This window comes from Scophthalmus maximus, chromosome 7 (assembly GCF_022379125.1).
Source record: "Scophthalmus maximus strain ysfricsl-2021 chromosome 7, ASM2237912v1, whole genome shotgun sequence".
In the NCBI taxonomy this organism is placed as follows: Eukaryota; Metazoa; Chordata; class Actinopteri; order Pleuronectiformes; family Scophthalmidae; genus Scophthalmus; species Scophthalmus maximus.
Window position 1 is genome coordinate 5,558,722 of NC_061521.1, and position 24,502 is coordinate 5,583,223.

At 41.8% G+C, this 24,502-nt stretch overlaps 1 protein-coding gene and 1 long non-coding RNA gene across 5 annotated transcripts in view; one reads left to right on the plus strand and one right to left on the minus strand.

Annotated features, from left to right (window-relative positions):
- smpd3 (sphingomyelin phosphodiesterase 3) overlaps positions 1 to 24,502 on the plus strand; it is a 78,900-nt gene extending 54,398 nt beyond the window's left edge. For 2 of the 4 annotated variants that reach the window (XM_035642816.2, XM_035642815.2), the window contains exons 5-10: positions 9,331 to 9,406; positions 14,599 to 14,760; positions 15,833 to 15,922; positions 17,841 to 17,904; positions 19,601 to 19,769; positions 20,814 to 24,502. In XM_035642816.2, coding sequence (XP_035498709.1) covers positions 9,331 to 9,406; positions 14,599 to 14,760; positions 15,833 to 15,922; positions 17,841 to 17,904; positions 19,601 to 19,769; positions 20,814 to 20,915 — 663 coding nt within the window. In that variant the 3' untranslated portion in view covers positions 20,916 to 24,502. Of the gene's footprint in view, positions 1 to 9,330; positions 9,407 to 14,598; positions 14,761 to 15,832; positions 15,923 to 16,808; positions 17,820 to 17,840; positions 17,905 to 19,246; positions 19,333 to 19,600; positions 19,770 to 20,813 lie in introns of those variants that run through there. The other 2 variants (XM_035642817.2, XM_035642819.2) reach the window with 2 other exon arrangements.
- On the minus strand, positions 5,058 to 9,143 carry LOC118315497. The gene is made up of 3 exons (XR_004794871.2): positions 8,989 to 9,143; positions 8,785 to 8,878; positions 5,058 to 6,295 (listed from the first exon to the last, which is right to left on the minus strand). It is a non-coding gene; the product is annotated as an uncharacterized LOC118315497 (long non-coding RNA).

Sequence of the window (24,502 nt, forward strand, 5' to 3'; positions counted from 1 at the left end):
CACTTCACATGGTGAGGTTAATATTACAATATTACAGGGAAAACCCAACAATTCCCACAATGAGCAAGCCCCACAACCGGACTCAGTTGTGGGCGGACATCTCTTACGACCGAGACCCAGTATAAGTGTGGTATTAAGCACTAGTTAAGAGTAAAACTAATTTACAGGGGAAATGTGGTAGCAGCAAATCTCACATTTTTATTGTCTCACATATTCAATTATTAGAAATGTTTAGGCAGGAATATGATAATGCATTCAACAAAAGTGGACACATTTTCCTGCTCTTCTTGCCCACCCCTTCTCACAAAATACTCATTCCATCAAGAGTAATTTAATTAATATCTCAATCTTTAGAGGGAAGTGTATGGCCTCTGCTGTGGGGAGTATTTACTGTGTTTCAGTCTACAGAGATTTGGAAATAAAACCAGTCTAATTAGGCAAATGCTTTATTGTGGCTTTTAAGGATTTTTCATTAGGGGCTGTGGACAGATAACAAGCCAAAACTGTCATCCCATTATTTGCAACCAGTTTCCATTTGTCTAAATGAGTCCTCCACCATGGCCAATTCACCAGAGAATATTTCTTCATTATAAGACATGAATTGATCCTAAATTATACACATTAATTTCACTAATTTCCCTCACCAGCTTCATCACTTTAATGTGGGATGGGTTAAACCAGGGATTGTTCTCTTGGTGCTCAGAGTGCAGGATGTAGATACATTTATTAAACAAAAGACCCACATATTTTGCACTGCACAGCCCATCAGGTTGTGTCTGGTCACGTTTTTTTAAAGGGCCCATATTATGCCCCCTTTTACACAAGTTACATTGGTTTTCAGGTGTGTGCACTACATGTCTTTGCCATTCCATGTCAAAACACCTCAAGGATCAAGCCACACAGCACCCTCCTCTTTCTGTATAAACAGCCCTGTGAGACTATGGTCGATTCCAGCGCTTTCCTGCTCACTCCTCGCCCCCCTCCCTTCGTGTTCCGCCTCGTTCCTCTCCGGGTCTGCTGCGCAACTATGGCGTTGCGCTGCCATGACAACAGTCGCACGTGACAAGGCACATACATGACGTAGAGACCCGGGAGGCACAGCAAACACGTTCTCCATAATTACACAGAGCACAAGGGGCTGGGCGATAGAACGTTAACGACATCCCGGCCGGTGGAGCTCACGGCCGGCCGCGCTACGCCGGCTGGTAGCCGCGAGCTCCGCCGGCAGCCACGAGCTCCGCCGGCAGCCGCTTGTCGTCGTTCGCTTGCGGGGAGAAAATTATGGTGTAGACGCGATCTGTTTTTCCGCACTTCAAGGGGGGAGGTGCTGCTCAGGTTGGGGGCGTGGTCGCCCCAGTAGCAGGAGTCAACTTACGTCACTTGACGCCCGGGCTGTGAACGGCTCGTTTACAGACCATCTGCACGATCAACCCAAACCACGAATCAACGACTCATTGTTTTCTTTTCATTCTCCGTGGGCTGGCAGACACCCCAGATAACCAAATATACGTGGAGGCAGGCTGAAAAGGTGCCCGGAGCATAATATGGCCCCTTTAAGACTACTCAAGGCAACAATTATGCTGTGCAAAGTAACTTTATAAACATCTGAGTCATGTGCTGTTGCACGCTGGATTTCAGAGAGCAAGCTGCACTCACACTTTGCACCACTCACAGCCTAAACAAGTTTTTCAGAGCAGCCAAGAGCTTGACAAACTCAGTCCGACTGGAGGTTGTCACGGCTGAACAGGAAGCAGGACCCAAATGCAAGGGTGATGAAAAGATATTTAATAAAAGAAAACCAACTAAAGGTGTCCACAAAATGCAGCAAACAAAGGCAATCCAAAAACTGGAGCCAGGGGGAAAAAATGCAGAAACAGACAACATTAAAAAACAGACGATCCAACAACAGACAAAGGGAAGCACAGAGACTAAATACACACAAGGAGGGCAGGGCAATTAGAACACAGGTGAGACACATTAGGAACAGGTGCAGACAATCACAGGGGCAGGAGACACAGGAAAAAACAAGACACCAGAAACTAGACAGAGGACAGGAAGTGAAACAACACAATGAAGTAATTCAAAATAAAACAGGAAATGAGAACACAAGATCATGACAGAACCCCCCTCTTAAGGACCGAATTCCAGACGGTCCAAAAAAAAAAAAAAAAATCTACACAGAGCAGGGTGGATGGAAGGGGGCCAGGACGGACTGAAAAAACTGTCACTGGGGAACTGGACAGGGGTTTTGCTGGGGGGTTTCAGCAGGCGTAGCAGTTCTGGGGGAAGGCCCGGTGGCCTTGCAGGCAGGCGTAGCAGTTCTGGGGGAAGGCCCGGTGGCCTTGCAGGCAGGCACGACAGTTCTGGGGGACAACAAGAGGCCTTGCAGGCAGGTACGACAGTTCCGGGGGACCACCGACGAGGGACGCGTCGATCGGCCCACCGACTGGCGAGAAGTAGCAGAGCTCGGCTGGACCACCGACGGGGGACATGGAGCAGGCGCCAGTCGGACCACCGCCGAGGGACGCGTCGTTTGGCCCCCCGACCGGGGATGTGGAGCACGTAACGGTCGGCCCACCGAGCGGGGACGTGGAGCAGGCCTTGGTCGGACCACCGACGAGGGACATGGAGCAGGCGCCGGTCGGACCACCACCGAGGGAACATGTCGATCAGCCCGACGACTGGGGACGAGGAGCAGGCGTCGGCCGGACCACCGACGGGGAAGGTGTCGATTGGTCCTCCGACGGGCGACGAGGAGGAGCAGATGCCGGCCGGACCACCGACGGGGAACGTGTCGATCGGTCCATCGACTGAAGATGAGGCGGAGCAGACGTCAGCCGGACCACCAACGGAGAACATGTCAATCGGTCCATCGACCTGGGACGAGGAGCAGGCGTCGACTGGACCACCAACGAGGAACACGTCAAGCGGTCCATCGACTGGAGACGAGGAACAGACGTCGGCCGGACCACCAACGGATACGTGTCGATCGGTCTATCGACTGAAGACGAGGAACAGACGTCGGCCGGACCACCAACAGAGAACGTGTCGATCGGTCCATCGACGAGGAGGAGCAGACGTCGACCGGACCACCGACGAAGAACGTGTCGAGCGGTCCATGGACTGGCGACGTAGAGGGGCAGAGCTCGGCCGGACCACCGACGAGCGGCGCGTCGATCGGCGACGTAGAGGGGCAGACGTCGACCGGACCACCGATGAGGAACGCGTCGTTCAGTCCACCGACTGCAGACGAGGAGGGGCAGACGTCGACCGGACCACCGACGAGGAACGCGTCGATCGGTCCTTCGACTGCAGATGAGGAGGGTCAGACGTCGACCGGACCACCGACGACGGACGCGTCGATCGGTCCTCCGACGGACGATGAACAGGCGTCGGCCGGACCACCGACGACGGATGCGGCGATTGGCCCACCGACTGGGGACGAGGGGGATTCGGCTGGACCACCGACGGGGAACATGTCGATCGGTCCACTGACCGGGGATGAGGAGCAGACGTTGGTCGGACCACCGACGGGGAACATGTCGATCAGCCCACCGACTGGGGACGAGGAGGGTTCGGCTGGACCACCGACGACTGACGTGTTGATCGGCCCACCGACTGGAGTCTTGGAGCAGACATCGCTCGGATCACCGACGGGGAACGTGTCGATCGACCCACCGACTGGAGACGTGGAGCACGGCTGGAGGCAAGCAAGCCGCAGGCCTGCCGACATTGTTGGCCTGTTCTTAGCTCGAGCCGAATCATCCAAAAATCCCTGGAGTTCTCGTATTATGTCATAAAGCTCCTCAACTGAAATGCCACTCTTTCCCCTACCAACTGAGGACGAGGAGGAGCAGACGTCGGCCGAAACACCGACGGGGAAAGTGTTGATCGGTCCTCCGACTGGCACCGAGGAGGAGCAGACGTCGGCCAAACCAACGACGGGGAACGTGTCGATTGGTCCTCCAAATGACGACGTGGAGACCGGCTGTACCCTCGGATCCCTGATGCTAGCAGGCCTGATGCTAGCCACCTGGAGTGCTGGCTGGATGCTAGCAGGCCTGACGCTAGCCAACTGGGGTGCTGGCTGGATGCTAGCAGGCCTGATGCTAGCCAACTGGGGTGCTGGCTGGATGGCACACTGGGAGGCTGGCTGGATGCTAGCAGGCCTGATTCTAGCCAACTGGGGTGCTGGCTGGATGGCACACTGGGAGGCTGGCTGGATGCTAGCAGGCCTGATGCTAGCCAATTGGGGTGCTGGCTGGATGGCACACTGGGAGGCTGGCTGGATGCTAGCAGGCCTGATGCTAGCCAATTGGGGTGCTGGCTGGATGCTAGCAGGCCTGATGCTAGTCAACTGGGGTGCTGGCTGGATGCTAGCAGGCCTGATGCTAGCCAACTGGGGTGCTGGCTGGAAGGCACACTGGAAGACTGGGTGGGGGTCCGGAGAATTCAAAAAGTCCTTGAGCCAGCCAGGCAACAAACTCCTCAACCAAGGCCTCTGGGAAACTTCCCTGCGTGCCATGCGCAGACACCCTTCCTTGTATTCCCATCCCATGTCTCTATTAAATTGTCCATGAATACAAGTCAGGGTGTAAATTAATTCACGAAGATCTAAATCAAAAAAATCACCTGCTGGGTCCATTTTGTGGTTGGATCATTCTGTCACGGCTGAACAGGAAGCAGGACCCAAATGCAAGGGTGATGAATAGATATTTAATAATAAAAGAAAACCAACTAAAGGCGTCCACAAAATGCAGCAAACAAAGGCAATCCAAACACTGGAGCCAGGGAGAAAAATGCAGAAACAGACCGGGGCAAATAGCAGAAACAGACCGGGGCAAATAGCAGAAACAGACCGGGGCAAATAGCAGGAACAGGCAGGAACAGACCGGGGCAAATAGCAGGAACAGGCAGGAACAGACCGGGCCAGACAACATGAAAAAACAGACGATCCAACAACAGACAAAGGGAAGCACAGAGACTAAATACACACAAGGAGGGCAGGGCAATTAGAACACAGGTGAGACACATTAGGAACAGGTGCAGACAATCACAGGGGCAGGAGACACAGGAAAAAACAAGACACCAGAAACTAGACAGAGGACAGGAAGTGAAACAACACAATGAAGTAATTCAAAATAAAACAGGAAATGAGAACACAAGATCATGACAGAGGTGTACAATTTACCATTTGTTAGGATTCTTTCAAAAATGTTTCTTTTTTTTTAGTGTATGTCGTCTTTAAAATTAGAGCCATATGCCTCAGCCACTAACAAAACCAATTCTTCCTTTTCAGAATTCATTGTTTGATTAGTTTAGTGCTTGTGTGTCAGTCATTCTGTTGCATTTTGACTTTGCGTAGCATCTGTTTACTACACGATCATGGACCTTTTTGCTATCAACATGGTGGCAAATTTCTTTCCCAGTGCAGATGTGACAATATTTTCACAGACTCTGCATGATGAGTGTTTGGTTCTTTTATGGTTGGGCAATAGCAGGAGCCTGCTATCATTCATGGTTTCGTCACTGTGTTCCACAACTCATTGAAACTATCCTCATTGCAGTATTATTAAATCAAGTCAAGTCAATCAGTTAATGCAGATTTTAAGTTGTGACAAAAACTGTCACTCAATAAACATATGTGATGCATTGGCATTGATTTCCTTCATGTAATTTGGATTGTTAAATTTGATGAGACATTTGTCTCAAACCTGCCTGGGTGTCTGACCACTCCCTCTGCATTACTTATTGAACTCTATAGTAGAGCTGTGACGACTGGAGTCACTGAGACCCCTAAGACGGCGTATTAGGATCATTGTAGAAAAAAAAAATACGGGGGGGTAATATTTAGAGAAAAAAACATTTCTGACATTAAAGTCATTTATCAGAAAAAAGTCTGAAAAATGGTGCTTTAATCTGCTTCATTGTTTTATACAACTAATCTGCAATCTATAAAATGGATATTTTATTGTTTTGCATATATTCACCTTGCGTAGAGACAGGGTCTGTTTTTTTCCGCCAGCAGCTACATTTACAAGACTTGGCCAAATTCCAAGATTTGTGTAAAACTAAGAAAAAAAGTATTTTTTTTTCCTACAATGGCCCTAATATGCTGTCGTAGACCCAAAATGTAAAGGTGATGATTAAAAATGATGTTGTCATAACTGGTAGGGATAATGGCAAACACTATACAACGCTACAATACTTTAAATGTAGACACGCTTACCCAAAACACTGGAGCAACATGGAAAACCCCTGCACAGGTTCAACACAAAAAGGGCAAGCTGTTTTTCTGAAATACAGAAATGAAAAAATTACAAAGACTGAAAGGTACTATTGTCCTGTTTGTCAGAGGATTAGTCCTAGACAGCAAGCTTTTCTTGCCAGACAGCAAGCTTTAAGAACAGCAAATATAAAACCTTTCATTAATTTGATAAACAGAATGTTGAAATATTGTTGTGTTGCCGCTGACAAGTCTGGTCTATATAAAAATGATGCAATGTGGTTTCTTACTTAGATTAGGTGGCACATTGATTGCTGATACTATGACTTTGATAAAACCCCTCCCTTGAAAAGGGTGTATTCTTCCTTGTTATATCATGGGCGTATCACTTTGATTTGAAAAGTGTTGGGACACTTTTTTCAGATAAAAAAAACAACTATTATTTTACTTTAGCTGGTCCACAGTTTTTGATCCATGTTTAAGCTAACTTTAACGTCTCTTCTGTCCTTCTTTCACACTGCCGCTATCCAATTCCAATGGTCACATGACCAGTAACATTACTCGCATCACCTCTCTTCAATAAATTGGCAATTGTCATCATTGTCACAATAAACACACACAGCCTGTTAATCTCCTAACGCTGCGGCCACCACAGGATAATCATAAATTATAGTACTTATTAGATTATTATAGTGGTGGGGACAAAATTGGCCATTTCAAAAAGTGATGGGGACATGTCCCCAGCATCCCCAGCGTAAATGACACCTATGCTTGTTATAGATCAGCTCACCCAGACATCTCCCACTTCAAACTAACCACTCCACAATCACCTTCTCCCTTCCCTCTACAGCACTTTATTCCTCCTGCTCCTCGTCAGTCTGCCGCCACCCACCCACACTTCAGAGCTGCCAGCCTTTAACTCACTCAGTATTTTCCCTGTTGCTGCAGCACTAATTAACACTGATGCTAAAGGTCTCTGATTAAATCTTGAGTAATGTTGAGTTCATTGCAGCATTATTTACTCTGCTGCTCAGGGAATGGATAAATTGGGGTCTGGGAGATGTATTGAAAAATGGATAAAGTCAATGACGATGTGTTGAAAAATAATATCTTCTGCTTCGTGTTTTGCTCACACTGAATCACATGACATTCTTGTACATGTAATTTCTAACCCATTTGAAGATGTTTGAGTATTTGGATGCAGCATTACACAGTAATGAAATTGTCATTACTGTTGTTTAAATGCAGAAGCCCTATTCCTCAATTTTGTCTTTTGCTTTACAGTGGTCAGTAACTGACTTTTTACTGATTTAAAAAAAAAGTAACCATGTCCATGGGACCATGGCAGGACATGCAGGGAAGGATACACACTTCTTTCTTTATCACCAAGTTTTTTACTCTTTACTGGCTTAAATCCTGCGTGTTTTTTCAACACAACTAAGTCAGCTAGCCTTGGTAGCACTGTGAGGCTATACTTTGGCATTGTATTTGAGCTAAATGCTAACATCAGCAGGATATCATGCTCTATGCTAACACACAAATCTTGATAACATACAAAGTCATTGCAAAGACGTGACTAGATTGGACTAGATGCGAATTTCACGTCTGTCACGCCGGGAGACAAATTGTGAGAATGGGTGACGCGAATAACCTGAAATTCACATACTGTACTTTGCTTCACTATTCAGGTGATACGTTGTCTCGAAAGCCAATCAGGGTTGTTTCTCCCTACAGTACGCCCCTGAAGTCAGACATCCTTCCGTTTTATCAGAAATGGAGGATAAAACTATTCGCTGTGTGTTGGCACCCCAAGCTTTTTGACATGAGTCAACATTGCAAAGAAGGAGAGGGCTTGGCAGAATGTGAGCAAGGAAGTTGGACACTACGTTTAGCCCCAGTTAACACAACTACTTTGTGTTGGTTTCCCATTGGCATTCCTGTGCAGGACCGGCTCTAGCCATTTTGTTGCCCTAGGCAAGATTATGAGTGGGTGCACCCCCCCTTTTATTTAGACATGATTTAAAAGATATAGTTTTGTCACAGGCGACAGTGTCGTTTCTACAATCCAGTTTTAGTTTTTTAGTCATATGTACAGTACATCTTTGAATTGAAAATAACTGCTTTTTCAAATACATATATAGGACACCCTTATTTAAACATATATATATATATATATATATATATATATATATATATACTGTATAATAAGGGGTGCTATCAAATTGTCAAAGGAAATCACTAGCGCAATACAGATTACTATACATGCCCGATTTAGAATACTGGAATAAATATGGAATAATTAACAAGATTCACAACAGAGGAGGACATGACTGAAAGTGTATGTTTACAATGTCTAGTTTTAACCTTGTTTTTTACTGTACAGAGCTACAGTATATTTTGTGATTAGTAGGTTCATTGGATGTTCAGTGTTACAGTTTATTGCACAGAGATTGTTCTGACAGTTTGACTGTTTTAACTGTTCATTGGGGTGACAGCCTGTGGACAGAAGCTGTTCTTGTGTATGGCTGTTTTGGTGTTCAGTAATCTCTAGCGCCTACCAGAGGGGAGGAGTTGGAACAGGTTGTATTCAGGGTGTGATGAGTCTGCAGCGATGTTTCCTGCACATTTCCTGGCTCTGGACACGTTAAAGTCCTGAATGGAGGGCAGATTGGCACAGATCATTGTCATATCTTAATTATGTAATTGTCATAATGTCATGTTACATAATTATTACATTATAGGGATATTTTAATATGATGGACCTTAATTAAAATCTTTTCTTGTTCTCCAGATTATGAGCTGTTAATTCATACAGATGTCATAATTGCATTGTATAATATCTCATTGTGTTTTTTCACTCAGGTAAATGCATTGTACTTCTATATATTTATTATATGGTACATGTTTTTTTAATATATGTTTTCCCCCCAGGATTCACCTAAACTGCTGTAATGAAATTACAGCTGTAATGTCTCTGTACCCCCAGAGGGATCAGTGGAGGTTCACCTCGCCTTTCATTTAACCCTTGTTAAGTGGGCTTTGATGTGACTCGTTTGAACACAGTGCAGTTACATTAAGTCATGTTTGTCTCTGGTCCCCTGCAGGTTCACGTGGGCACCTCTCATCAGGAGCAAAGGGTTGTGGGATACCTCACGTGTACTCACCTCCATGCCATAGAAGGTACAGTATCATGTTCCGCATCATGTGTTAATTTGCACGTGATATTACCTCTCAGGACTGGAGAACATCAGTTTGTGTGTGTGTGTGTGTCCAGATAGCTAGATAAATGGGTGCATCAAAACCCCTTGCGTGCCTCCTCCTACTGTTCCCATGGCGACTGGTTCAAGCTGTTTAAGGCGTCACAGCCCTATTTAGAGCCTTTGGTTGATGCTCCCCTCATTTTTTACGAAAGATGTCTCCCCTCTCGGCCAGCTATTCTGATCTGCCCCTAAACTGCTCACAGGGCTAAATATAGCAGTGCTTGGGCTGCTTCTAAAAATAGATCAAACATAAAGCAGGGGGGGTTGGGAACGGGGGTCGGGGTTAAATTGTTGAAGAAAAAAGGGGGAGGAGCACAGAGACTGGATTTTTTTTTCTGATAGGAAAGTGCTATATGTGAAGAATCTGTGTGATGTGATTAAAATTAATCTCACAGTGTCTGTCAGTGATGGCACCTTAATCTGACATTACTGTGACAACACTGTCTGTTGTATTCGTCCAGTATCACTGTACTTTTGATGTGTAAGGGTTGTCAGTGTGTCCAGAGTCTCTATATATTTCTGTATATGTAATGTCATAGCAGCTTCTCGTGTGTGTAGAAGGCTTTCTTGACAAAGATGCTGGTAGTGGCATCATTAGCAGCAGACGTAAAAAGTAATTTTTTCTATAGTTTGGGATGTATCATGGCCTCCTGCTCTCTGTGGTAACCTGTGTTTCAATGCAGTCAAATTTACCTCATGGTTGTTCTTGTTTACATCTGTTATCAGACAACTAAACAAGTATGAAATGCGTATTTTATCTAGGCCCACAAACACATGTTAACAAGCAAGCTGCTACTTTGAGGCATTAAAATCCTTCTTTGTCATGATGATGTCTGACAAAACCATAACAGCTCTGCAGTGTGTTTGGCTACATTGGTATTTAGAGGCTTAGGGTTTTCTGCCACACTGCCCCCGCCCTAATTGGGCTGACTTAGGTCGTTCCTTTGGAAAAACTATGTTTACTGTTTACACTGAGACACCACACTGCTGTTTTAGGATATACTGTGCATTCTCCAGGGGCCATTTTGGAAAAAGCTCAATTTGATGGGAGAAAAACATCTATTTACACAGGATGGAGGACTGCAGCTTGATGTGGACATCAAGCTATCCGTATTATATCTGTTCTATGAATGAATCCCCATATGAATTAAAGTGATGTTTTGGAGTGGGTTTTTTTCCATACATTTTTAAACATGCAAATTTCTCACTAGTTATATGTCACTCTAAACAACTTCAGGTTATTTTTAATGTGCAATTTGGTTTGAGATTAATACCTGATCTGTGTTGCTGTAAGATTTGCCAAGTCTACATTTTAGAGCCTGTAATTCAATTCTTAAGCATTTAAATATTTGTATTAAGTACAAATCACTGATTTGTATATGTTTTCTATCTATTTCCCCATGCATACATTAGTAACTGATGTATGGGTGTGATAATTTAAAATAAGATTTTAGAAATATTATGCAATTATAATAGAAATATTGTGTCCCTTTTTTTGTCCTTCAGGGGCCTGATACTCAGATTGCATCTCCATTTCATGTCACATGTTTCTAATCATGTTAGACAATTTTTGTTCGGGAGAGGATGGGATTTGGTTTTTTTCTTCCCTGACCAGTCAGCAGCAACTGGCAGTTATGTCCTGATGGCATTTTTGATGCCATCACGGAAGCATGTGGTCGTGGTTGCCAGGAGCAGTATACATTTGTTATGACCACACCCTTCGCCATTTGGTTTGTTTGGATAGAACAGAGATATTTTTTCTGATTCTGGCCCACACACAGTTCTGATTGGCCAGTTGGTTTTACAACTGTTAGTGGGCACAGCACTGGACCATTGGAACTGGAAAAGCTGTAAAACACGAAAGCAATAATTGAAAACTTAAATGAACTGAAAGGAATTCAGAAGTCTCCTGAAACTGTACTTCCCCAGATTAAACACTGTTGTTACATGTTTCAGTCCTTTACCTGATGTAAGCCAAAACCTGTAGTCCAAATAGAACCAAACAGAAAACTGACACCATGTCATCTTTAGTGGCAACTGAAATTAATAAATGCTGGTTGTAGTTAGGGGGTCTGTGGTCACTGGTAAACAGTTACAGTCTGGCCATCCAGAATTTATAAATTATAATAATAAATACAATTTTGTATTTGATTATTTTCAAAAAGTTATTTCATGCATGCAGCCACAAACACAAGCCAGCTGTGCGTGTAAAACCACACGACTTCATGGAGTTACAGTATGAGACTTTACTCCGCAAGTGTTCCTGTGAATTTTCACACTGACTTCGCCCTTTTCAAAGTACCTCCTTGACGCCCATACAGTGGTCAAGAAACACTACACTTACACGAGTAACTGAAAAACTATGTGAGAGATTTTGACATGAAAGAGGCCATAGACAATTTTGTAAACTCGGCAAACACAAAAGTCCTGAGTGAGGAATCACAGCAAGAAAAAAAAAGCTCAGCCAGGGGAGTCTGGTAATGTAGCGGACACAGCCACAGACCCATTGGCGTCCTATTGAATCAATGTCCACAACCATTCTCGATACAGCATCAGGATGTACGCATCGCTGGTTCCTGCAGCACGGGGAACTTTATTCTGATCTAGTGTGTCTGGATCATCATAATTTCCCTATGATAAAAGCCTACCCCCAATTGGAATACCCCCAAATGCACATCAGAACATAAGTAAATGCGTCCAGCTTTACATTTGATGAAGATGCAACAGTTGAGAATTTACAGTCTCAGTTGTCAAATCTCACCACATACTTGGACAGTCTGAAAAAGTCTCCACTCAGTGAATACACAGTAAGACTGTCACAACCTATTGCCTGTAGCCTACTGTGCTTTAAAGTGGCAGTAAGCCATTTTAAATATTTCCTCACCGTCCGCTAGCTGTCGGTTATGTGTGTGCGAAAACAAAATCCAATTTTTCGGCGCAGTCTCCGGGCACTGGCTGTAGCGATAGATCATGTTGTTTGAGTTTGTCGCAAATTTCTGCATTCTGGTCAGTCTGTATGGTTTTTTGCTTTTTATTTCAACATTGGGTTGGGTTAGTGTTTGGTTTTAAAATAGGACCAGTGTGTGCTGCAAATGCCAGGGACGCTTTTTGATCCCAGTCCATCACTGCTGGTAAATACTTTCAGAGTCTGTGAGCCAACAAAAAGGATCAGCCATGGAAGCCATGTTTGAGCCAAAGCAGCCTGAACATGTTTTGAATCCCTACTTGTGAGCTCACATAGTCATTTTCACACATTATGAAGGGAAGTATCATTTATTTATATTTTTTTACAATTATTTTTGCACTCTCCTGAAACAACTGCTACCAGTTGCCCATCCTAGATAGATAGATAGATAGATAGATAGATAGATAGATAGATAGATAGTTACTTTATTTATCCCAAGCTGGGAAATTCCTGGGTTCAAGTGAAACATCTCAGTTCCTTTGAACTACTGTACTGCCAAATTCCCCACTGGTATTGTGTTTACCATACAAGGACAACTTCCTGGTTGTAAATTCAGAAATTCAGATACTTTTGACTTTTAATATTCTATTTACAACGTTTTGTAATACTGATCAACAGATACACAAGTGGCATCCTCCACAGGGAGACATAAGAAAGCTGCATTACTCAGGTGTATTTTTAATTATTCCACATATTGTCCAGATAGTGGGGGGTAGGACTGTATTGTTTTAGTGTTCTATGTGCACGCACACCTACATGGCCCCCATCTTTGGCTATAAGTGATCCAGTCGCACGAAAAGAAAACAAAAAACACATTTAATGTACTTCAGTTGGAGCTGAGAGTAATAAAGCCAAAGCCACCCACTCACAAACCAATATCTTGACACCTCTTTGTTTCTCACACTCCACTATTCAGCTGTTATTTCTCTCTCACACACTCTCACCCACCACCTCCCACTATAGACACCTCCTTCCGTTGCGCTCCACTTCCAGACAGCAAACGCTGTCAAAGCAAAACAGCTAGAAAAATCCAATAAAATGTGTAACATAACAAATCAACTTGAATACATTTCATCAAGTAAGGAAAAAACATACTGTCAGGGACAGTAGCAGTTTACCAGTTTTGTACAGTGTGTACTTTCATGACGTGACGATGTAGCAAAAATACATACAAGCTATGTGCAGTGAAAAGTGCCAGACAGTATATCGTGAAACATAGCAGCAGACATGAAGCAACATCAGCATGGGGTCATGATTCTGGCCATCGCTCTGTTGTTTGTCTCCACTAACTTCTGTGTGAATTATCTACAGAAGCTTATTTAGCTGCTAAATCCAACTGTTCACCAGCTGATTGCTAACTTTGTCTGTCTACTGTTTGGTGCTGTGCAGGTTCAATGGGTTAATCGTGCCATTTGCACTGAAACAGCTGCCGGAAACAAGATTGAGATTGACAGTCAATTTGTGAATCTTAAAACTAAACTAATGTAATGAAATCACTAAAAACAGTCTGAAGAGCTGCAGAGGAACTAACCCTAATAACCCGACTAACTGTGCATGTCAAATAGTACAGAGTAACTGATTGCCATTATGGAAAAATATTGCCATATGGTGGCATCATATGGCAATTTAATCTCCATATGATTGCCACCATATTGCGATACCAAGTTGACTGATGGCTGTACCTTGGTACTATCACATGCATCTACTATCACATTATATCTTGCAGTTACCTGTTTTCACAAACCATATCAAATTAGTGCTGTTAGTGCAGTGGTGCTTCTCATTTGTGCATTGGTCAGGAAAATTAACAACTTTTAGAGATTTATTTTTGTCATTTTAAATACTGTGTGAGGGAAAATCTTATAATAGATTTCATTCTGTAAAAGAATCATCTGTGGAATAATAAAGTTTTTTTTGTCAGCATGTATTTGAGTAGACTTACATTGTATTGTGTTCTGTTGTGCTGCATTGTGTAGTATTCCACATTGCATCATATCCTGATATATCATGTTGTATGGTTATATATTGTATTATATCTGAACATCAGTTCAGGTCACTTTAACTTTTTTGTATTTATTTGCTTCTTGTCTCACGCTCTCCCTGCTTCCTCCCTCTCTTTACTAAACACACACTGCACCGTCCACCAGGTGACGCGTCTGTACGATGTGAGCAGCTGGACCTGTTGCTCCGGTGGGGTGCAGAGTTTCGCCAGTCCTCATCCCAACCGCCTGATGGAGAGAAGGTGCTGGAAGACCTGGTTGCCTTTGATGTCATCCTGGGAGACCTCAACTTTGACAACTGCTCCTCGGGTATGCAGCATTCACAACTAAACCGCTATATTCTAAATTTACACTTCTTCAGTGTGGAGCGTGCCGGGCCACAAACTGTGAAAAAACACCACCGTGTTGTTTTTTTGTGAGCTGGCTAATTTCTCTCCCACTCTGATGTCACACTTGGACTCTTTTGGGGTAACCTTGCCTGCAATCTGAGAATTCTGGCGTTTTAGACAGAGGGTAAAAAAGCATGTAAACCTTTTCAAGTGGTATCCCAAATTAAAAGTATTAAAGGGATAGTTCAGTGATATTGAAGTGGGGTTGTATGAGTTACTTATGCATAGTTAATATGTTACTTTAAGGAGATGGTGATCAGCAATGTAATTTAACAGAGTTTGGAGGAGAGGTGGAAGTAATGTAAGTTAAGAAAAATGCATCCTTAGATGTACAATTGAACAGATTTTTTTTTTAGGTAAGCATTTAAAAATGTCACGGAAAATACGTTTTTCGGTGGTCCCATTTAAAACAGTGGGACTCTACTTCCATTTCTACTCCAAACTCCATTAAATGACATTGCTGATCACCATCTCCATAAGGTAACATATTAACTATGCGTAAGTAGCCCCACACATACAACCATGATTTAAAATCACTAAGCTATCCCTTTAAGGAGGCTTCCTCTTTCAACATTTCTTCTCCAAGCACAAAATACAAGTCCCTAATGTACAGAATTGATATCACAGTTACTGAATGATAAACCATTGTCTTTCCTGCTACCGCCTCTAAATATGACTGGTGTTAACTGAAAAACCCACCTCATCATTTGATGTCCTGATCAGTTACACTTACTTACTACACCTTTTTCCCAGAGTTTGGTTTGATCTTATCTCATTTGATCTAATTTCGCTGAAATGTGTTTTGCATCACAAGGTGCACGCAGCTTTCCCCCCATGCAACATCTAGCCAGACAACAACAAAAAAAATAAGCACACAAGAGTACACAGCACGTGACGGCTGAGAAAGAAATGTCAGTAATGTGTCGCTCTTTTGCCACATTTGGACCCAAACTGTTACTGTGTGTGATATTGCTGTGTGTGTGTCTTTCCAGAGGACAAGCTGGAACAGCAGCATACACTTTTTACTCAGTACAAGGACCCATGTCGCCTGGGGCCGGGCGAGGACAAACCGTGGGCTCTGGGTAACAACACACACATCCAAATGCACAGACAAACATAGTTCCTCATGCACATAAATACAGTCACAGATGAAAACTGTCAGAGAATGTACATCAATACCACAAACTCATCCTTAAACAAAGATGTTTTGCTGCATTATGATATACAGAAGTTGCTATACATACACATGAACATATATACATAACCTCAGTTGCCCAGGAAATCTTGTGATGTATACAGTGCATGCAGAGCAGAGTATAATCGGGCTCTGTGGCTAAATCAAGATTCAACCACTGTGTGAATTAAAATGTACCCAGTACAGCATGCTGATACATGGGCATTAATGACGTCCAGACTGCAGGGTTTTGGTCCAGATTAATTAGGCCATCGTTATTTGAGGGACAGGTGTGGGCAGGACAGAGTGAAAGGGCTTGTGTATAGATGGACTTGTTTATTTTGACATGGAAATTTGCCAGGGGGCCACATCCAACTAGGTCGCTATTACAGGAGGGGAAGAGGGAGAGCAAGGAAACAGAACAAAATAAATAAAAGAAGAAATGAAGGATGATCCCTGTTCATAAAGCTTATGCAAAGGAGATTTGACCTTAATGAAAACATCAGTGAGCCGAGCAGAGAGGCTGCCAGCTATGCAGTGTGTCGACAGATTTCATGAGAGCAGAGCCTGTGCTGCATTTAAATAACTGAGAACTACGCAAAAAAGAACTTGAAAGTATATCATAGAGTCTTTTGATGGTGCATTCAAGCTCATGTTTAATGGCAGAATAAACATGTCCACCACAAACCCAAACCCCCCAGAAGTGTAGTTTACTGGTGCTTTCTGTGTATTTTAGGAGTTGTGTTATAGAATGGTGTGAATTAACATTTCTCTTGATTCCCACATGTACACAGTATCGGTGGTGATGCAGGGATTGATGAGGAAAAAGATACTGGGCTCATGTTAACCAATTGAAATAGGGAATCTTGGTTGTCATCTGCTCGATCCCAAATGAACTGAGGGTTACACAGCAACCAGACAGCAGTCAGTTTGTGCTTATAGCTGAGTTTGACACCTGACCATCATTGATTCAGTGATCCTAAACATGCTTTCAGATGTGAGAAAAGTGTGGGCTGCACATCAGGCGCCTACTTTTAATTAAAGCTGCCAAAACTACAGTAACTCTTGAGTGATGCTTGCTCAATATGGGCCATTTTAAACACTTTTAAACATTGGCCTCCCATCATCCCATCATTGTTAATTTAAACCCTTTGAAAGTAGACTATGTTCGTTTTGGTAAAAAAAAGTACTCTGTATTAACAGGGAAATATGCATGGCTTTATTTTACAGTCCTAGAACATGTTAAGTACACAAAAAGTAATAATTAAGTACTGTGAAAGAACATTACACTTTTGAATTGATCAAATCCAACCCTTTTAAAGTAGACCATGTAAACTTAGTCAGAAAGTACTCTGTTTTAACAGGGGAATATGCATGTCTTTATTTTACCGTCCTAGTATATGTTTTGTACACAAAAAGTGATATTTAAGTATTGGGAAAGAACATGACACTTTGACAGTTCATTAAGCACCCATGACTCATCATCAAGCCAGAACGTTAAATACCAGGTAATTAGTGGACTATAAAATAAAGGGTTACCAAACACTCTTCATTTGTCATTCCATAGAACTGATAAATCATGGATCTCCACAAAGAGAAAGAATAAGGAGTGCCATCAGTCACACGGTTAAATCTTTAAAAAGACTGGACTATTTAGATGCCCTTTAAGAGTTCTTGCAGTCATTTTTACATAAATCCCGCAAATGACATTATGAGGCTCAGAAAAAGACGAGAAGGGTGACCCTTGTCTTATGAGGGTATTTAGAGAGACACTGAAAATGAGAGATTATTATAAATGAACAGAAATGTGTGTGAATGTTCAACAGGTACTCTACTGGATCCCAGTGGCCTTTATGATGACGAGGTCAGCTCACCTGAAAGTTTACAAAAGTAAGTCACGCACAAATACATGTTTAGTTTTCTTTCGGTTTTTTCCCTAAGGAGAACACTGTATGATTACTACTGAATCATACAGTGAACTACTGAATGATTTGTCCATCAAGATCTGATGTGATTTAAGTGTTCCCTTCATTTTTTTGAGCAGTATTAATACACACACCCACACACCCACACACACACACACACACACACACAAACACACACACATTTGTCATACTATTCTTGTGAGGACTAGCTCATGAAACATGCCTGCTTCTAGCTGCAGGTATAGCACACAGATATAATATTTCTAACCAAAACCCCACTCTATAGAAATCTTGGTTAAGTCTTTAATATTTCACAGCAATATTATACTTATTCATTATCTTAACTGCAGTGTCAATTATTTATTCCTGTATTTTTTTTTTAGGTCTTTAGGTTTCTATGTTGTATCAGGCTATGCTTATCAACACAAGTCACACTCAAATGTAATAACAAATGTAGTAACAAACAGCCACCGTCTATTCATGATCATTTAGTCTCTCTTAGTCGGACAGAGGTCACTGATATCTACGACACAAGTATGTTCCATGTGATGATATCTGGGTTTAAATGTGCCCTATTAAGGACAGCCTTCAAAATTACACAGTGTTGACTTGTACCCTTGTCTCTTCTCCTCCATGCATCAATCAATGAATTGTTTCTGCTAAAGACATCTGGGTCTCCCAAACCTTCTTCCAATAGATTCTCCATCAGTGTTATCTCTTACTCAGGTTATTTATTAGACAGAAGTTGCTTCCACCTGTTCCTCTCATAGATTGTGTATAGAGATGGACAACATTAAAGATCCCCAAGAGTGAAGCCAAATTATTTTGCCCCCTGGTGGCTGGCTGCAGAATAGGTCATAAACCTTGCCTCCTCCATGTTAGTGGATGGGCTATGGACCAAGCTAAAAAGTAAAAAAAAACATTTTCAAATAGGGTTTCTTTAATTTAAGATAGTATCACACTGATGTATGTCCAATTGTTCAAGTTTTTAAGTAAGTTTGGTTTTAATCAATTATTTGATGCTATAAAAATGAGGTGAAACATCATGATTGACAGCTGAGACTGACCCACAATACTGCGGCTCCACACCATGATCACTATTGCGCAGATTGGCTCCAAATAATTTCAAAAGCCCAAGATGGTGGCATCCGCATTCAGGATATTTTAGCTTAATTTTTGTATGACGGAAAGAAGTGGAGTGTGGCCAAACACAACTTACATGACACAGGCATTGCAGTAGTTGTAGTTGCATTCTGCCATGACTGAAAGTGTAGGGATTCAAATCAGTACCTTTCAATGTTCTGCAGGAAATTATGGTGGAAGCCACCAGAATCTAACAGCGCACCCTAATGGAGAAACAGGCAACAGTACAGTCAGTTGCAGCTTTCAGACAGTACGAGGTTTAAAGGAACTATGAAAAGTATTAGTTTACAGTTATATTATATTAAAGTAAAGTCCCAGATAACCTTTGACCTGCATACCATACTTCATGACTTGAGATTCTGCGGTGTGTAATTTTCTTGGTCTTGTTACTTTAATTTCCTTACATTTTTCCTGTATTTGGACTGTGGCTAAATATGCTGAGAGCGACACTGTCTTTCTCTGTATCTGCCTGTCTCTCTGTCCAAACTATACTACATCTATTGATGTGTGTCTGTCAGAGTGATGGAGAACGAGGACGGGAGGAAGGAGTACCTGGTGTTTCCTCCCAGTAAGAGCCAGTGTCCCGCCAGCAGTCAGAAAGGGAGGAAGATCCCACTGAAGGGCAACGGACGCCGGATTGACTACATGCTCTACAGCGATGAGGGCCTGCAGCAGGACTGGAAACTGGTATGATCCAGTGAAAAAGACCACACCCCACATTGATAAAGTCTGTGTATCCAAAGCCTGATATATCTTATTCTTCTGTGCCATAGAGCTCCATTGTTGTATTAGTAACACATGAGTGAACCTCACTGCTGCACTGTGGCATGTTCTTCTTTTACAATATGAACATAAAAAGATACTCCGGCCTTGTCCTTGAAATCATCTGAAATGTAACGCAATTTGTTAGGTACAATTTCCACCATGAAAAATTACAGGTTTCATTTTCATCAAAGACATAAAAGTGTACAGTGTATACAGCAAGTATTGTAGTATATGTGTGACCCCTTTACGTTTACTATACTTTGTCATATTGTAGCCTTGTGCTAAATTAAAAATAATAATAATAATTTCCACTCATCAATCTACACTCAATACCCAATGCAGAAAGCATAATTTATCAAATGCATTTAAAAGAAAATACTGAAATATCACTTGGACACAAGTATTCAGACACCTTGCTATGACAATTTGACTGGTGGCCAACTGTGCTAAATTTATTTGATTGGACAGTTTGGAAATGCACAAGTTAGATTTTCCTATACCACAGAAAACACAAGGATTTAGAAAAATGACTGTCTGTCTGTGAGGATTGCAGTTGATTGGAAAACCAAATTACTCCCTCTGTCTGTCAAACCAAGTGTCAAAATTAACATTCATCACTGACAGATGGATTAGAGCAGTTAAAAGCAGCATATAATGGAATAGGTGACTGAGAGATTCACATTCTGTCTAGATAAGGATATGGTTCTCTTAAGCACTGTTGACAACGAGATTCTTTACTACAATGTTGTGTTTTAAGTGGTGCAAAGAGATCAGTCCATGGGCTGGTACAAGTCTACATTTCAAAATTGGGAAGAAAGATGCAGTTTAGATTGTGGATTGTTCTTGTATTTAAAAAAGATTGGGATATGAATTGTGATATTTTTGAGTGCCCAGACTAATGTCAATCTTTACTTTAACTCCCACTGATGATTTGATGACCATGATTCTTATCTCTGCCCCCAACAGGAAATCGAGGAGTTCAGCTTCGTCACCCAGCTGGCTGGCCTCACCGACCACCTGTCTGTGGCCATGCGATTGGCTGTTTCCACCGGGGAAGAGGAGCCTTAGATTGACCACCTAAGCTTTAAACACTGCCATGGAGGAACAACAGACGACCAGGAGGAGAGAAAGGGTTAAGAATTTACAGATGTGGAGCTCCTTAAAAGAGAATTATGTACGTCTGTGATGCTTGGGAGGAATGAATCAGCAGAGAATTGCTCAGTGGATGAATGGATATACAGCATGAACACAAGAGCAGCAACAAAGTTGTTTTGTATGAGTAGAAAGATTTTGGAGGAAAAGAGCAGGGAATTCAGTCTACAGTAGATAGACAGAGACATTTTCATCTTCCTCAGTAAACCACACACATGTACGCACGCACGCATGCACACACACACACACACACACACACACACACACACACACACACACACACACACACATTCTCACACACACACACACACACACACCAAGATCAACGCTTTGACTGTGGAATATCACCTGGCCTTTTCATTCCTCTCCTTCAACAATCCCTCTTGGATTCAGAGAGATTTATTTAAAGTGAATTGTTTCATGTAGCCATGTTACACATACTTCTTTTGTTGGATCTGTTTTAGCTGTAGTGTGAGTATGATTTTTTTTATGACTACCTTCAGGGACAGTTCGATCCTCCTTTAGTGACTATGTAAAAAAGAAGAAGAAAACATGATTTAAGTGATGAAAGTGAAGTGTACAGCAGCTGACTGGCACTGGCACTGACCATATATCCTTGTGTTCTGCTCTCACTCATTCACCTTACTACTCCCACATCATTCCGAAGAATCTCAACAAGTGTCTTTTTTTTTCAAAAAACAAACAAAACAAAAAATCTAAAAGTAGTCTTTCTGAAAGCAGAAAAATAATATGAAACGATATTTCTATTGTCACCACATTAATTTTATAGTAAGTTTGATGCCTGTTTAATACTATAGTGTATGTTTCTAACAAGAGGTATTGTATAATGGAGTGAAACTGAAGAAGAAAGTTGTTTGATGTAATGCAACACTTATAGCATGTTTTTTCAGCCATGATTGGTGAAAGTTCAAAAAGTAAAGGACATTTTTGGTGTGAACTGAGGATTTGCTGATGCATGGAGGAAACGGTATAGGTTTACAACGTTAATAGCGGCTCGATACACTTGCTTGCTTGAGTTTGAATGCCTGACGAGTCAAGAAGCATCTTGCACATGAAACACGCTATGTATGCCAGAGTGGCATTTGTGCATGTTTGCACAGAAACATACTGAGGATTTATTTAAAGCAGAAAGCACAGCCAGTTGCTCTAGCCATATTGTGATGGCAACTACAAAACCTCATCCTTCAGAAACCTGCTGCACACACTCTATAAAATGTGCCAAGTATATGTATACATTTTATGACTGTCCCAAAACTCAACACTAGCCCACCAACTAATTTTCAGCGCTTTTCTAGTCTTATCGACAATTCAAAGCTCTTAACAGAGACAAGTCACATTCAAACACATTCATACAGTGCTACGCATTTTCTGTCACATTTATATACAGTCAGAAGAGGTAATTTTAGGGTAAAGTGCCCAAGGACACTTCAACATGTGGACTGGGGGAAGTGGGGTTCAAACCGCTGACCTTCTGGTTTATGGACGACTGTCTTTACCTCCTGAGCCACAGCCACACACAAGTCACAACCTTGGGAGTAATTAAATTCATAATCATGCTACTGTAGCATAACATTAGCATGAGCATTCAACTCCCAGAGATGCATTGGCTCCGGTGCTCCCGGTCAACATTATTGAATGTGGAAGCAGGCCTAAACCAGAATTCTGAATAAATCTTAAATGAGGCGAGCTTTAACAGTTCTGTTTAGGGAGAAGTTTAGAAAGATATCAAACTAACTCAATAATGTTCTATATACAGCAAAAATGTAACAAGTTTACTTAAGCCAACACAAACTGTTGTATAGTGTATTACAAACCGGTAATACAAGACCAAATATGGTTGCAGGAAAAACTCTGAGTGAACTAAATGAGTAAGTTTTGTTTTATTTTATTTTATTTTATTTTATTTTATTTTATTTTATTTTATTTTATTTTATTTTATTATTTATTTTTTGGGGGGGGTAGCTTTTAACTTGTAATCAAAATGTTGAGTAATTTCTTTTTCTTGAACATGTACATTTAATTAGTTTGTTTTAGTAATTTTATCCTCCCCATGGCTAAACACATGCTTTCGTGTAAGCAGGTAACTCCAGATCAATACTGTACCAGGAATACATGAGTCATGTTGGTGTTAATGATGTCATCAGTCAACAGCCAAAGTCAGGCTCTACATTTCTTTTAAGGGTGCTATTACTAATAGCCAACATTAGCACTAACAGCTGTTTAGCAGATACATTGCAAGTCCATCATCAAACGACATTTTTATGCCAAAAGCTTTCTCCATAGGCGGAAAGCAACATTGTAAAGTGATGTTTTGCTGCTGTTTCTATCACTTTTTTTTCGTGTACTAAAGCATGCTAACAAGCTAGCCCTGGCCCCAGCCTGTCTCGCAATACCACTTTGCACTGTAGCACAGTGAAGAAGTCGAGCTGCCAAAGATCATTTTTTAACCTCTTGTCTTGCAACGGTGAGACTCATGGCATGTAAACAGCAGTTAATGCTAAGGTTAGCACCTTTTAAGATGCATTTAAAACAAAATAAAAATGACAAATGTAGAATCCTGTTGAATAAAAACATGCATTACACCAACAGTTAAGAGTTTCAGATACAATTGGATTTTCCATATCTGCTTGGTGATCAATGTTTACAACAGTTTTTGTTTTCTTTTTGACTCATTATGATTATTCTTATTACAAGTGTTTTTATCTATCCTTTTACAATTCAAACTTCACCATGTTTTTTTATGTTGAGTCTGTCAGATGTTTGCTTCTTGTGTGAAGGTGAATTTCAGATGAGATCAAATTCTAGGATATGTTGTTTATTTGATAAATAATAATGTAAATAGACAATAAGTCTAAATTTCTGTAAATGAGTTACAGAAAGTTGCTAACAGTTTCTCTGAGAATATTCTCTTAGTGCAAATAATAGGGTATTGTTTGGGGGGTACAGCAGTAAGAAATATACGTTTATTAATAATATTTGCATTTGTCCTCTTCTATGACAACATCTGTACACTGCCGAACAGTTCATTAAGAGATACTTACTTGTAAAGCAAGCACCCAGTAGGAGTTGTGCTACATTTTCATGATGAAACTTCACTTTTGTGTTATTTTCTAAAGTTGAAAAGTGGAGCTAATGAATTTAAGAATTTGGAATCTTAGCTTTTATGTTTTTTTTCTGTTTGTATTTTTGCATTTATTTAATAACAAATTGTAGAAATTGATGACAAAGAAGCAGGTGTGAAGGTCAAATGTGATGGTGTAAAGGCAACATTTTGGTTGGCGTGGGTGTTGGTGGTGAGCCCTATAGCCGAAAACAGGGAAGCAACAAATTGTGGGACCCTGACATTTTAGTCAGTTAGGCATATGTTTAAGTTTGATTCCTCCATTAAAGCACTCTGTTTTGGTCTCACCAGTCAAAAAAAAAAAAATCTGCCTCTTTAACTGCTAAATGCTTCATTGTGTTTGCTAGCTAGTATCTAACTA